This window comes from Leuciscus leuciscus, assembly GCF_965113295.1.
Source record: "Leuciscus leuciscus genome assembly, chromosome: 18".
Taxonomy (NCBI): Eukaryota; Metazoa; Chordata; class Actinopteri; order Cypriniformes; family Leuciscidae; genus Leuciscus; species Leuciscus leuciscus.
The window spans coordinates 2,124,265-2,140,291 of record NC_138742.1 but is presented as its reverse complement, the minus strand read 5'-3'; the positions used below and the strand labels follow the sequence as shown (position 1 = coordinate 2,140,291).

At 38.5% G+C, this 16,027-nt stretch overlaps 1 protein-coding gene and 1 long non-coding RNA gene across 2 annotated transcripts in view; one reads left to right on the top strand and one right to left on the bottom strand.

The window, feature by feature from the left end:
• LOC309481167 overlaps window positions 1-16,027 on the bottom strand; it is a 113,992-nt gene that overhangs the window by 3,414 nt on the left and 94,551 nt on the right. The window lies entirely within an intron of this gene.
• Window positions 1-16,027, top strand: part of LOC309481069 (uncharacterized protein) — a 384,000-nt gene that overhangs the window by 333,917 nt on the left and 34,056 nt on the right. The window contains 1 exon segment of the mRNA XM_082145806.1: window positions 6,029-6,202. Coding sequence (XP_082001932.1) covers window positions 6,029-6,202 — 174 coding nt within the window.

Genomic DNA, 16,027 nt, shown 5'->3' with positions numbered 1-16,027 from the left:
TTTTGTCACTCTTCTCTCCACTCCTAGACCGACGTCTGGTGTCAGCGGGGGAACTTTTACCTCGATAAAGTTAGGCCTACTTATTGTATTGCAGAAAAGAAAAGTAAACTTCCAGTAAACTCCAGTTAACCAGTTCATGTTTCTTCTTTAGGTGATTCAAGCAGTAACGACTAATTAGACTCAATACTGCTATTACAGGTGGAATTATGAAATAGAAACAGGCCTTAATGCAAGATTTTAATCATGTCAATACACAATAAATAGAACATTTCATTAATAAATTAATCAATAAGTCAGGACAGCCCATTCATGCAGGTAGTGAGATAGTTAAATCAAATACAAATACACAGTAAAAAAAAAAAAAGGTTGTTAACCTTAACCCGTTATCAAGTCAATTAAAAAATATATTTCATGGTGTGCATGGTGTGTTAATTGTTTGTGTATGGTGTGTATGTGTTTTTTTTTTTTTTTTTTTTGATGCAATGTTTTCAACATAGGGAAATATATACAGCATTTGTCAAATTTTCCCAGAGTACAAATACATGTGTGAAGTAATCATATAAAAAACACACAAAAAAAAACAAACAAAAAAAAACACCTATTTACAAAGCAACTCTTGTATGTCTGTTGATTGTTTTAGAAATGCTGTATATATTTCCCTATGTTGAAAACATTGCATTACAAAAAACACACACAAAAAAAACAAAAAAAAAAAACACATACACACCATGAAATATATTTTTTAATTGACTTGATAACGGGTTAAGGTTAACAACCTTTTTTTTTTTTTTTACTGTGTATTTGTATTAACTATTTCACTACCTGCATGAATGGGCTGTCCTGACTTATTGATTAATTTATTAATGAAATGTTCTATTTATTGTGTATTGACATGATTAAAATCTTGCATTAAGGCCTGTTTCTATTTCATAATTCCACCTGTAATAGCAGTATTGAGTCTAATTAGTCGTTACTGCTTGAATCACCTAAAGAAGAAACATGAACTGGTTAACTGGAGTTTACTGGAAGTTTACTTTTCTTTTCTGCAATACAATAAGTAGGCCTAACTTTATCAAGGTAAAAGTTCCCCCGCTGTCACCAGACGTCGGTCTAGGAGTGGAGAGAAGAGTGACAAAATCACGGTAGGACTGTGCAAACAAAGTAGGCTATCTGTCTAGCATTGCCATTTCAGTGTATTGATTCATTGTCCCTTCATGGTTTGTAAGAGACATTTCAGGTTGGATGTATTTAATAAACTGAGCGAAGCCTATTCATCTGTTAATATGAAACGCGACTTGGCCATTGTAATTAAGGCTACAGCACATCTTGTACAACTTAAACCCTTGGTAGCTAGGTAACGATAAACAAACTGAAAGACCGCAATTCCTGATTTCGCTTTCGTTCACTAACAAAGACTATGGAAATTAAACATCACTTTTACATCACGTGTTGTAAAAAAACATAACTTATTAGATTTAAGACCTAGGTTCGCTAGCTAGTTCTGTGCCTGTCTGTGTGCGCTATGGTGCGCGCTGACCCTGGTCGACGAGAACCCGCATGAGAGATGTGACGCAGGACGTAACCCCGCCCCCCGGGCGAGATGCCCCAAAATTTATGAATCCCATCCATAGACTGTATGGTTATAGCTGTTATGGATCAGGATCACGATTACTCTTTGGCGAGTATTGAAGTGCCAACAAAACGAAAGCGTCCATATTCGGATACACGCAGACTGTGTAACAAACGGAGGAATAAAACCGGATAAATATCGGCCAGGCGTTTTGGAGATGGAGAGAGCTGCGCGACAATCTTGGACTTGACAGAGACTCTGCTCTCGCGAGTGTAGGCTATTAATAGACAGGTAAGCAAATACATTTTTTTTTATTGTACAAGTAACGTAATAGTTACAGTAAAGATGATTTTAATAGATATGAATTACACCACATGCCTGTAATAATATAGCATAACATTTCACGTTCCTTGCAGTTCATTAATTATGATGACATAAAATAATACGATTAGACATACAGGTAATACAAAAACGAATAAATTACCTCATCCGTGATCATGATTCATTAATTCCATTTTAGATACATCGCTAGATGGTGAAAACGCATTAAAAACGGCATCTCCCATCGTCACCTCCTTCATAGCGTCATCAAGCTTCGCCTTTGTTATTGTTGGAAACTGCGCCCTCTTGTGGTCAAAAATATTTACATAGTGGACCTTTAATGATCATCATTGTGCTCTTGTGTAAAGCTCTATGTGTTGTATTGTTAATACATTCACACACTGTAAAAGCTGTTGGTCTGTTACTCAGTTAATGACACAATTACATCAATATCAGTGTGTCTGATTCTTTACCCTCTTCATTCTGATTTAAGGTCAACTCTTCCATCCAGAACAGTTAAAAACAAAACTGTGTACAAGCCTGTGATTCAACCACAAGACTTTAATGAAAGCATGTTTCCTGGTTTCAGGTAAAATTCAGGACTTTGTTGTTGTTGTTGTTTAATTTTAGGTGCTGCAATTCACATCACACATCACTCACACACATGATTAATGATTTACACATTTCAGAAACCTAATGATGTTCTGTGTCCCATAAATAGTTTTGTTATTTATGGCTATTTACTTCTCTGACTTGTGTAATAATGTGGTATTTTAATCTTACAGCCATGACTCTAATCCTGCTGAAGTCCTCAACACATTGAGATCAAATCTGAGACAGAAGTTTGAGTGTTTGTATGAGGGAATATCAAAGCAGGGAAACCCAACACTCCTGAATGAGATCTACACAGAGCTCTACATCACAGAGAGTGGAAGTGGAGAGATCAATAATGAGCATGAGGTGAGACAGATCGAGACACAGTCCAGGAGAGCAGAAACAGAGGACACACCGATCAAATGCAGTGACATCTTTAGACCTTTACCTGGACAAGACAAACCCATCAGAACTGTGCTGACAAAGGGAGTCGCTGGCATTGGGAAAACAGTCTCTGTGCAGAAGCTCATCCTGGACTGGGCTGAAGGGAAAGAGAATCAGGACGTCCAGCTCATATTTCCACTCGCTTTCAGAGAGCTCAACTTGATGAAGGACAAAACACTCAGTCTTTCAGAACTTCTTCATCTCTTTTTCCCCAAAACTAAAGAAATGGACATATCCAGTGATGAGTATAAAGTGTTGTTCATCTTTGATGGTCTGGATGAGTGTCGTCTGTCTCTGAACTTTAAGAGCGATGTGAGGTTGTGTGATATATCTGAATCAGCCTCAGTGGACGAGCTGCTGAAGAACCTCATTGTGGGGAATCTGCTTCCCTCGTCTCTCATCTGGATCACCTCCAGACCAGCAGCAGCGGATCTCGTCCCCTCTGAGTGTGTCCATCGAGTGACAGAGGTACGAGGCTTCAGTGACACACAGAAGGAGGAATACTTCAGGAAGAGAATCAGTGATCAGAGTCTGGCCGACAGGATCATCTCACACCTGAAGTCCTCAAGGAGCCTCTTTATTATGTGCCACATCCCAGTGTTCTGCTGGATCTCAGCCACTGTTCTAGAGGAGATGTTGAGGAAATCACGGAGAGGAGAGATTCCCAAGACTCTCACTCAGATGTACACACACTTCCTGCTCATTCAGACCAACATCAAACATGAGAAGGACTATGAGAAGAAAGTGAAAGATGAAGACATGATTGTCAAACTGGGGAAACTGGCTTATCTGCAGCTTGTGGAAGGCAACCTGATCTTCTATGGGAAAGACCTGAGCGAGTGTGGCATTGATGAGACAGAAGCATCAGTTTACTCAGGATTGTGCACTCAGATCTTCAGAGAGGAGTTGGGCTTGTGTCAGGGGAAAGTCTTCAGCTTTGTTCATCTGAGCATTCAGGAACATCTAGCAGCTCTATATGTGCATCTCTCCTTTATCAACAATAACATCAATGTGTTTGACCAGATTACCAAACCAACTAATGGAGGCAGAGTTTCCCTATCGGATCTCCATCAGAGAGCTGTGGATGAGGCTTTACACAGTAAAAATGGGCATCTGGACCTTTTCCTTCGTTTCCTTCTGGGTCTGTCAGTGGAGTCTAACCAGAGTCTCTTACAAGAACTGAAGACACAGACAGCAAACAGCTCTCACAACAATAAGAGAACAGCTGACTATATTAAAGAAAAGATCAGTGAGAATCCCTCTCCAGATAAATACATCAATCTGTTTCACTGTCTGAATGAACTGGGTGATCTTTCTCTAGTGAACGAAGCTGAACCTCATACGAGCTCTGGAGGATTATGTGATGTGAAACTCTCCTCGTCTCAGTGGTCAGCTTTAGTGTTTGTGTTGTTGTCCTCAGAGGAGACACTGCAGAGGTTTGACCTGTACAGTTTTATTGGAGCCAGAGATGATCAGTAAGTAACACTGAGTACAATCATTACAGTCTAAAACATTATGAACAAAGAGAAACTCAGAGATCAGAGGTGTTTAAATCACGGGGCACAGACTGATTTCTGGGATATTGTAGATCATTTGCGTGTGTTCCTCAAACCGTGGCTGTGTCCTAGTAAGACTGCATATCTCGACTGCCACGTCATCAAGCGCCTCTGAAGGCCGTCTCAGTTTGAAGGATGTTGTGAAGACAGACTTCATTTTGTGTCTTTAATTCAGCTCATTTTGAAGGATGCATCAAGTATATCCTTCGTGTTCTTCAATCTCCCACAATCCTTTGCACACATTCTAATTAATGTAAAAGAACTGATGGAAAACGAGTCAGCACTGAGTTTATCTGAGTTCATTATGAAATGTAAGACACAGATAATGTATTTGGAGATGAAGGCATACATGTTATCTTTTGTTTCTGTGTAAATGAATCACTGAACACTAAACTGACAATAATGTAAGACACTGGGAGACACAGACGGCTGCCATTCACTGTTTGCATTCATAAAAAAGCCAGTTAATATAAAGATATTTAATAGGAAGTATTTTATAAAAGGTATAATGTATTATTTACTTATGATATGAATTATGATTATTATTATTATTATTAGCGTTAATAATTAACTTTAACTTTAAATCATTTTTATTTTCAATTAGTGGCACACAGAACACAGGAGATGAAGTTCTCCAGAAGCTGATGCCTGTGGTTACAGCAACTAGATGCGCTCTGTAAGTAACACTGAGAACAAGCATCACTGTTAAAACATTATAACAGTTCTTACTTAAACATTATAAATTAATGGTTTAACAAAAAATATGAGTCACACTTCAGCTCTTACCTATCTGACCTGATTTGTGATCTACTTAACCATTCTTTATGATATATGTGTGAGAAATTTATATTCAAATATATGCATTTGTAATGTATGCATATAAACATTTATATTTAATGTATGTAATGTATTCAATGTATTCCATTTGATCAGTTTCATATAATCTTTCTCCCTCACATAGAGACATAATCTCTTACAATAACAGTTACATTTACTGATATATTGAATTCATTGTTTAAAAAAAGAGATATTGCACAAATTAATCACAATCACACACAGAAACACACACACACACACACACACACACACACACACACACACACACACACACACACACACACACACACACACACACACACACACACACACACACACACACATTCCTTAAAATGTTTACAAATACATTAAGCTCACTCACACACACACACACACACACACACACACACACACACACGTTCCTTAAAATGTTTACAAATACATTAAGCTCACTCACACACACACACACACACACACACACACACACACACACACACACACACACACACACACACGTTGGGTTTACATGTTTTATGGGGACTTTCCATAGAAATGATTTTTATACTCTACAAACTCTATAATCAATCCCCTAATCCTAACTGATGAATTTTCACAATGTGAACTAATGAGTATTTGTATATATTTCATATTGACAGGATTATGTTATTTTTTAAGTGTCATGTTTATCTCTGGATATAGGCTTAATGTGTGTCATTGTTCTCTACAGGTTGTGTGTGTGTGGTGTGACAGATGAAGGTTGTGCTGCTCTGGCTTCAGCTCTGAGATCAAACCCCTCACACCTGAGAGATCTGAATCTGTATGGGAATAATCTAGGAGACTCAGGAGTGAAGCTGTTTTCTGCTGGACTGGCGAATCCTCACTGTAAACTGGAGACACTGAGGTAAGATCATACGTTACTCTTGTGACAGCATGTTTAAAAGAACGAGAGAGAGAGAGAGAGAGAGAGAGAGAGAGAGAGAGAGAGAGAGAGAGAGAGAGCGAGAGAGAGAGAGAGAGAGAGAGAGAGAGAGAGAGAGAGAGAGAGAGAGAGAGAGAGAGAGAGAGAGAGAGAGAGCCCTCTGGTCGTGTGTGTGTGTGAGCACTCTCTTTGTGAAGCAAGGTTCCACGTTTTAATGAATGGTTAAACGACTGATCTTTCCAACACTGAACTCACGAGACGTCTGAATCGGTGTATAACAGATCGGTAACACTTTACAATAAGGTTCCATTTATTAAACTCTAGTTATAACTACATTAGTTAACATTAACTTTTAATAAACTGCACTTCTACAGAATGTATTAATCTTTGCTAATGTTCATTTCAACATTTAATAGCCTACATTATTGAAATCAAAAGTTGTATTTGTTAACATTTAGTTAATGCACTGTGAACTAACATGAACAAACAATAAACAGCTGTATTTTTATTAAGATTAATAAAGATGAATACATTCAGTAACATGTATTGCTCATGGTTCATGTTAGTAATAAACTAATGTTAAATCAAACCATATTGTAAAGTGTTTCAAAAAAATAATTTACAGAACACCTTAAAATAAGAACGTAAGGTGTGCTTACCCCCTTTAGTACAGCCTATATGGTTAGCAAGATTTAGCCTTAATAAACTACAGCATTTAAACTGAATGGTAGCCTATTCAATTGTAGATGGTAGAAAATAAGACTATTAGTTAAAATAAACTTTTTAATGCTACTTTTTCTCCCTGCTTTTTTATATTGATATGATTATATACCAAAATAATCTATTAAAGAAGGATTTTTATCTTACAAAGCTATGAAATCCATAGGTAAAATCACAGCTTTTTTTTTTTTTAAGTGTTGGCCACCGAAGACCATTTTTGACCCAGGTAAAATCTTTGACCCAGGTGGTTGTTCGGACAGACCTGCCCCCCCACTGCTAAAGAAAATCCTAAAGGAAACACTGTAGCCTAATCAATAATTAAAGTGCAAGCTGAGAAACTGAAGTGGAGATGGAGAAAAGCTTCTTTATATGCCATTGCCTACATTTTAAACAGATGTCTGCCAATAGGCCTAAAACATTACATATATGGTTATTGTGACAGAGACTGGGACTCCAGGTTAATAAGATTCTGACTGAGTAGCAAGATATGAATTCAATTGTGATTCTGTGAGAATTCACAGATCCATTTTCTTTTTTAATCTTCCTCTTAACATTTAAAGGAATCTCTGTGTGTGTGTGTGTGTGTGTGTGTGTGTGTGTGTGTGTGTGTGTGTGTGTGTGTGTGTGTGTGTGTGTGTGTGTGTGTGTGTGTGTGTGTGTGTGTGTGTGTGTGTGTGTGTGTGTGTGTGTGTGTGTGTGTGTGTGTGTGTGTGTGTGTGCTCAAATATGGCTTCTGGAGAGCAAATGAAGGATAAAATATGAATTACTAAACAGACATTAATTAAGCAGTTCCCCATACTTTTAGAGTTACAACTAAAACCACTAGATGGCAGCAGCGTATAAGAGATGAACTGACAGCTAGTAAATCTTTGAACATGGAGTGCTAATGATAATAAATGTAATATGTCAGGCTCACAAAATTGAAGTGCTATAAAAGTTGTAGAAATGACAAATTCAATGTGCATTGTATTAAACAAATCTTTACTGATATGCAAATAGACAATAGACATCCAGCAAAAGAAAAATGCATTTTGTTTCTTTATATGCAGCCCAATGTTATCCAATGAGTTGTTTGCATAATTGAGGCATTTTATTATAATTGTATTACATTTTTGGTAACACTTTACAATAAGGTCTCATTTGTTAATGCATTAACTAACATGAACTAACAGAGAGCAATAGCCTTTATTAATGATAATAAAATATTAGTGTTCATGTTAGTTCACAGTGCATGTTAACAGATACAACTTTGGATCTTAAAAATATCTTATAAAATGTTGAGCTTAACATTAACTAAGATTAATAAATGCTGTAGAATATTGTTCATTAATTGTTGGTTCATGTTAAAGGAGAACTCTGGTCAATTTTAACATTGAGCTCATTTTTTTGTAAATGTGGAGTGCTGTCAGTACAGAGAACAACGACAGAAATCGGTGTTGCCTACACCATGTTATCCTCTTTATAAAATGTGCACCCTGTTGACTTCAATGGGGCAAGTTTTAAACCTGCTTTTAGCCTCTTAACATCCTTGATGTGTCATTACAAGTGCCCAGCCATTGTGAGTGTTTCCTTTCAGAGTGAACACGGTGAATCTGACTGCAGTAGATGTGGAAATTATGAATAAACATTATGTTAATTTGGCCAGCGCTCATACCTGTATTTACTTCCTGTTTTCGGTCGAGGGCCACAGTAGTCGATTGTCGAGTTCACATGTGTGATCATAGGTAACTAAGCAACAGTGGAGAACTCGACAATCGACTACTGTGGTCTTCGACCGAAAACAGGAAGTAAATACAGGTATGAGCGCTGGCCGAATAAACATAATGTTTATTCATAATTTTCACATCTACTGCAGTCAGATTCACCATGTCAAACTGTGTGTGTGTGTGTGTGTGTGTGTGTGTGTGTGTGTGTGTGTGTGTAACAATCGTCTTTCTGAGGAGAGCTACGAGAATTTCTGTCTTCTCTGTCACTATCATCTTTATTGTCAGTGTCCTGAAGGGACGTAGATGTGTGACATTTGTATGAGATCAATACAAATTATATTACAATTATACTCGTCCCTCTCTCTCTCTCTCCTCTGTCTTGCTCTGCCACACACACTATAATGAATACCCGTTCTTTATAGCGTTCTTCCTATAAGATTATTTTACAAAGTAATAGAGCCCGACCGATAAAGGATTTTTAAGGCCGATACCGATACAAATATTTGGTGATTTAAAAATCCGATATTCCGATATATCGGCCGATATATATATATTTTTTTTTTAAATCCAGAAACGCGTAACAAAACATGAACAGATTTCCCTAACATTAGTTATTTGTCGTTATTTAAGAGTCCTCAGCCTTACTAAAATAATATGATAATGCAGTTTAAAAATAAACTTGTTTGTTTTATTGTCACAACAGAACAGAATATATTAAAGTTCTGATAAATATAATGTATAAAAATACAAACTTAAGATATGAAACTTAAAGTCCTTTGAACAAAAAAAAGGCAACTATTATTATTAATATTGACAGTAATAAATCAATTATGTAATAGTGTGTGTGTGTGTGTGTGTGTGTGTGTGTGTGTGTGTGTGTGTGTGTGTGTGTGTGTGTGTGTGTGTGTGTGTGTGTGTGTGTGTGTGTGTGTGAAGAACTGATAAGATTGTAAATGTGTACCTTGAAATGCAATGTAAGTCGCTTTTGATAAAAGCGTCTGCCAAATGTCAATGTTATAAGCTACCTTATAATTACAATGTCAACTTGCTTATCCCTTTACCTGCACTCTTTTAATTCTATCCATCTATTCCATCAAGCTACAACAAACCATGTTCAATCATCATTTGCTGCCTGCCTTCTAAAATCTACTACTTAGTGATGCACTAAATACATTATGTGACTCGTTAATGCTGCGGCTAAACGAAGTCAGCAACGCACACTTGGATTTCACACACGTGTAAAAGAAAAGCTCACTTTTATGCACAGGCTGTGTTTGATACTTTTTCTCTGTCTAAATGTTCACTCCTCGCGTGCCTAACTTACATTTTACAATGCAGAGACTGGAACTACAGATATGCTAGTTATAAATACAGTAATCATTACTTTATTTAGGCAGAATAAGTTCGTTGTGATTTCCAAGCTCATTAGCCGCGTTTCCACTGTCGGGTCAGTGCGAGCCAGGGCTTTAAACGGGCCGAGCCGGGCTAATAGCACCGGGCCTGTGTTTCCACTGTCGGGCCAGTGCGAGCCAGGGCTTTAAACGGGTCGTGCCGGGCTAATAGCACCGGGCCTGTGTTTCCACTGTCGGGTCAGTGCGAGCCAGGGCTTTAAACGGGCCGTGCCGGGCTAATAGCACCAGGCCTGTGTTTCCACTGTCGGGCCAGTGCGAGCCAGGGCTTTAAACGGGCCGTGCCGGGCTAATAGCCTCGGGCCTGTGTTTCCACTGTCGGGCCAGAAGCTCCACAGCCCTTCACTAAAACACGCCCGTAACACGCCTCTCTGGAACAATGTCACACTAATCCATCATTTCACCAACAAATGGAAGTTTTATCAGAAAACTAATCAGAAATCACTGGAAACCGCGTTGAAAACAAACATGATAAAAGCGGCCGTTTGCTGGCATTTTTGTTGTTTACTTGAATATTTAAAACCCAAGCATGGATGTTTTACCACAGGTTTACAATAAAAAGTGATACATTGATCATAATGAATTAATTTATGTCAAAATTGCACATTAGTCACTCAGAAATAAATTACCGTTAGGTCTATTTCACAAAAGAAAGAGGAGGTAGAGGACACACTTACTTCTTCAGTCGCGTCTGTTACTGTTTATCTGGTAGTTACAGGACATATTTACATCACATTTAGAAAGAATGATCATTTCTACAAATATATGCCACCAAAAATACGACCTGAGGAGCTTTAGCACTCTCTCAACTCCCATACAGATATTTTCAGTCAGAGAAACAGAGGAAGCTCCCGAAAAAAAGTTGCTTTATTGTATGATAGTCCGGTATAAAGAGACGAGACGTAGGCTACTGACAGATACAATAAAAACATGACTGTGATAGCCTTTATGATTGGTCTGATTTCTTCAAGCGTTCACTATGTTTTTACACTATGCGTATCTTCAAGCGTTTACTATGTTTACTATGGTAATGGTTAGCGCGCATAGTCTTTTGCATCACAAACACAAGGCATTCAAACATGAACGCGAGTTAAATTATTTTAAAAGTCTTTAATGCTGACAGAATCATCCGGCGCTGCCGTCTCCCGACTCAGGTGAACTCTGGACTCTGTTCGTAACCACTCCTCTAGCCCTGAGCGATCTTCCTTGTATAGTGCCCTCTGGTGGACAAACTATGCAGCGCCAACACTCATAACATGGTTGAAGGGTGTTTCGTCCACTTTTATTTTTTTTTTTAAAATATTCATTTATCGGCCATTATAAATGCCGATACCGATAGTTTGAAAAATGCCTAATATCGGCCGATAATATCGGCCCGCCGATATATCGGTCGGGCTCTACAAAGTAAATACCAAAATCATCCAGGAAATTATGGAGTTCTGCTGGACCCTTAGAATCGTCCCAATCCTCTCCTGCTAACACACACACACACACACACACACACACACACACACGTTCCTTAAAATGTTTACAAATACATTAAGCTCGCTCACTCACACACACACACACACACACACACACACACACACACACACACACACACACACACACGTTGGGTTTACATGTTTTATGGGGACTTTCCATAGAAATGATTTTTACAATAAGGGGAACAGGCTTTGGCCTCTGTGAATGTTCAGTGGTTGACTTTTACTGCGTTTCCCAACCACCTCACCCCTTTTTTTTTATTTTTTTTTTTATTTTTTTTTTATTTCCATTTTATATATATATATATTAGGGGTGGCACGGTACATGAAAAAACATCCGAACCGTTCGGTTCGCTTGTCTCGGTTCGGTGTGTGTGTGCGTCGCGCGGTTCGCACGGTTCGACGCATGCGCAATGTAGCCTTGTGCCCGTGCTACTGCTAATACAATGCTAAATCATAAATCAGACAAATGTAGAATAACATTACAATGTCCAGCAATCGATTTAAATAGTACACTGGGTTTACTTAGACATTTAATGAGATCAACTCCACTAGGCTATATGTTGTTTTTTTCACGTGAATAAATAGGCTACATAGATCGACTGTTCCACGTACCGGTATGTACTTTAATGGTCCAGTGGCAGAACTTGCCAAGCGTGTCAAAGGTTCTGAGTTCTAATTTGCACTCGTATATATTTTTCTTTTTCATCAAAACCGATTATGTTTATCAGCGGTTGTATATCAAGCAGGGACAGATTTGTATGAATTTTGTTTTGTGATTTCATCGGAACGAATAGAGTAGCCTAGAGTCTCCTCAACGGACTGAAGCGCGCGTCTGAGTGAAGAATGTGCGGCCGCTGCGGTGTGTGCGCGAGCCACGAGAACACTGTATCAGCGCCACTGATCGCAACGGCAACGAGCACTTTGATCACTTGATTAAAAAAAACACATTTCAGCGCTAGATTGCTTCTTATTTAACAAACGAACGAAACGATTACTTTGCTAGTTAACTGGAAATGTTTTATTTATTTGTATTGGTACATCCGTGCTGGGACATAATATCAACCCTGGCAAAAAGTGGTGACAAATAACTGTCCGACACAGCCCACGGGAAATGAGAAGCTGCGTTTTGCAAACACACCCCATTTATGAAATAAATTAATTAATAATTAGATAATTCAGCTATATATCATATGCTGAAGTAAATTTTTGGAGTGTTAAAGATTAAAAGAAAAAACAACAACAAGAACCGTACAGAACCGAAAACCGTGACCCTAAAACCGTGATACGAACCGAACCGTGGGTTTTGTGAACCGTGCCACCCCTAATATATATATATATATATTTTTTTATTTTTTTTTTAATTCACTTGAATGTTGAGAGGATTTATTGTTGAATATTAAAAATAACTGGGAGCCCCCCCAGACCTAAATATTAAGAGAATGTGCTACCAGAAGCTCTTGGAAATGGTGTTTAGCCTGCAGCTTGCCTCAGGGAGAGGGACAAGTATAGGCTTTGTTCTGGTTTTGTGTTTAGATAAGGTTAAGATTAGGGATAGGGTAAGGGACAACTCCACACTTTTGCAACATAGGATCTTCTTTTTTTATTTTATTTTTAACAGAAGTTTCTTTTCCTTTGCATCATATATATATATATATATTTTTAGTTAAACATGGTGTATGGTACTGATGCAAGAGGGGCTGCTGTACGTTTCATTAGCTGGAATGTGAAAGGTTTGAATGGGCCTGTTAAAAGAGCCAGGATATTTAATCATCTTAAACATTTAAAATGTGACGTGGCATTTCTTCAAGAATCACACCTACTGGTTAAAGACCAAGTCAGACTTAAAAAAGGTTGGGTTGGTAACATATTTCATTCTAATCTTAATTCCAAAACTTGTGGAACAGCCATACTGATTCATAAAAAAATTCAGTTCAGTGCGACTACTATTATTTCAGATCCTCAAGGACGCTTTGTGATGGTTTCTGGACTCCTCTATCATAAGCCTGTGGTTTTGGTCAATATTTATGCCCCAAATTGGGACGATGATAAATTTATGGGTAAAATGATCTCATTAATTCCAGATTTGAATTCTCACCAGTTGATTTTTGGCGGAGACTTAAACTGTGTGATAAATCCAACACTTGACCGCTCCCATTCTAAACTTACAAACCTTTCCAAAAAAGCCAAACTTTTATCACGGTTTATGGATGACATAGGATGTGTTGATCCTTGGCGTTTTTTGTACCCAGTGGGTAAATCTTTTTCTTTTTTTTCTCCTGTACATCACTCGTATAGTCGAATAGACTATTTTTTCATTGATCAGAACCTTCTTTCTTCTGTCACAAAAGTTGAATATTTGTCTATAATTATATCAGATCATGCGCCTGTATTACTAGATCTTGCTTTTCCTCTTTGCAAATTGGAACGCCCCTTTTGGAAATTAGACAGAAATCTTTTGACCGACGACATCTTTTGCAAAATGATATCCCAAAAAATAGACGACTTTATAGAATCAAACAAAAAAGATGATATTTCCCCCTCTCTCCTCTGGGAAACATTAAAAGCTGTAATCAGAGGTGAGATTATATCATATTCAGCTAAAATAAATAAAACTAAAAGAATCAAACAAGAGGAGCTCATTAAATCAATATCTATGGTGGATGCTCAGTATTCTACCTCTCCTTCCCCCGAGCTTTACAAAAGGAAGCTGGATCTCCAAACGCAATATAATTTGATATCAACTGAGAAGACAGAACGTCTTCTTTTAAAATCACGGGGATATTTCTATGAACATGGCGACAAAGCTGGACGTTTATTAGCACACCAACTTAAATGCCACTCGGCATCCCAACAAATCCCCCAAATACGGAAAGATGATGGTGTACTAACTATCGATCCAGTTGAAATCAATGAAACATTCGCCTTATTTTATTCAAATCTGTATATGTCAGAGATGACAGAAGATGGCTCTGATATGGAAACATTTTTCAAGGACCTCCAAACCCCTTCAGTAACAGCAATACATAGGACTAAGACTGAGCTCCCACTAGATCATATAGAAATCTCTAATGCAATAAAAGCAATGCAAAATGGCAAGGCACCGGGCCCTGATGGGTTCCCTATAGAGTTTTTTAAAAAGTTTTCCAACAAGTTATCAACAATTTTGCTCTATATGTTTAATGATTCTCTGTCCCGTGGCTCTCTCCCACAGACACTAACTGAAGCATCTATTACTCTCCTGCTTAAGCCAGGTAAAGATGCCACAGAATGTGGCTCATACCGACCCATCTCCCTCCTCAACAGTGATGTAAAGATTTTGGCCAAAGCTCTTACCTTACGCCTAGAAACCACAATACATGACGTGATTTCTGCTGACCAAACTGGTTTTATCTCGGGGCGGCACTCATTTACAAACATCCGTCGACTTTTATGGCCGGTTCAGATTACACGTTTTTAGCCCGATTTTGCCACGATCCGTTTGACTTAGAGTGTCGTGGGAATTCGTATACGACAACGGGCGTCGGGACGCAAGATTCGATCGTTTCATCTCGTATAGTGTGTCATAGCGGGCGACAGCCTACGTTGCGTCTGCGATGCTTCACGACACCACGACAAAAAGACTAGCATGTTTAATTTTTTTTTCGGTCCTCCACGACGGGTTCTATCACGTGTGACATTGACCAATAGGAGCACAGACGCATTTCAATACACAGCTTTCAAAAATGCCGAAACAAAATAGAGACGATGGTGTTGCTAAGTGGAATTATGAAATGGAGGAAAGGTTCGTGGAGCTGTGGCAACAGTACTCCTGCCTGTATGATGTTTCATCGAGAGAGTACCATGACAGAATTAAAAAAGAAAAATGCTGGCGAAAAATAGCAGAAGTACTTCAGCAACCCGGTTAAATGACTGGAATAAGCATTAAGCTAACCTTGTTTTTGTGAGTGTGATTATGTATGTGTGTTACGAGTGAGAATGCGTGAGTGTGTGTGAATGAGCGAGCGAGCAAGAGTGTGTGAATGAGCGCGCGAGCAAGAGTGTGTGAATGAGCGAGCGAGCAAGAGTGTGTGAATGAGCGAGCGAGCAAGAGTGTGTGAATGAGCGCGCGAGCGAGAGTGTGTCTGAATGAGTGAGTTTATGTGTGTGTATTATGTGAGTGAGTTTAAGTGTGTGTGTGTGTGTGTGTGTATGCATGTACATAGACTAGATTTTACAGATTAAACATATTTTACCTCAAGTTCTCTTTGAAGGATTGACAGTCCATACTGTCCTCTTCGTGCAATCCAGGAACGTGTCCATTGTCGGGTTTTCTTTCTTTTTTTAATCTTTTTCTGAACACAAGACAGCCAATACTAAAATCGCCGCTTCATCCATTGTTTGTTTACGTTCGTTTCCGGAAGTCAGGAGCTACTAGTTTCGCCTTCACGTGCGTCTTCAAAGACGGCACGCGATGACTGGTCTGGAAGAAACGTGTACCGGTAGTCT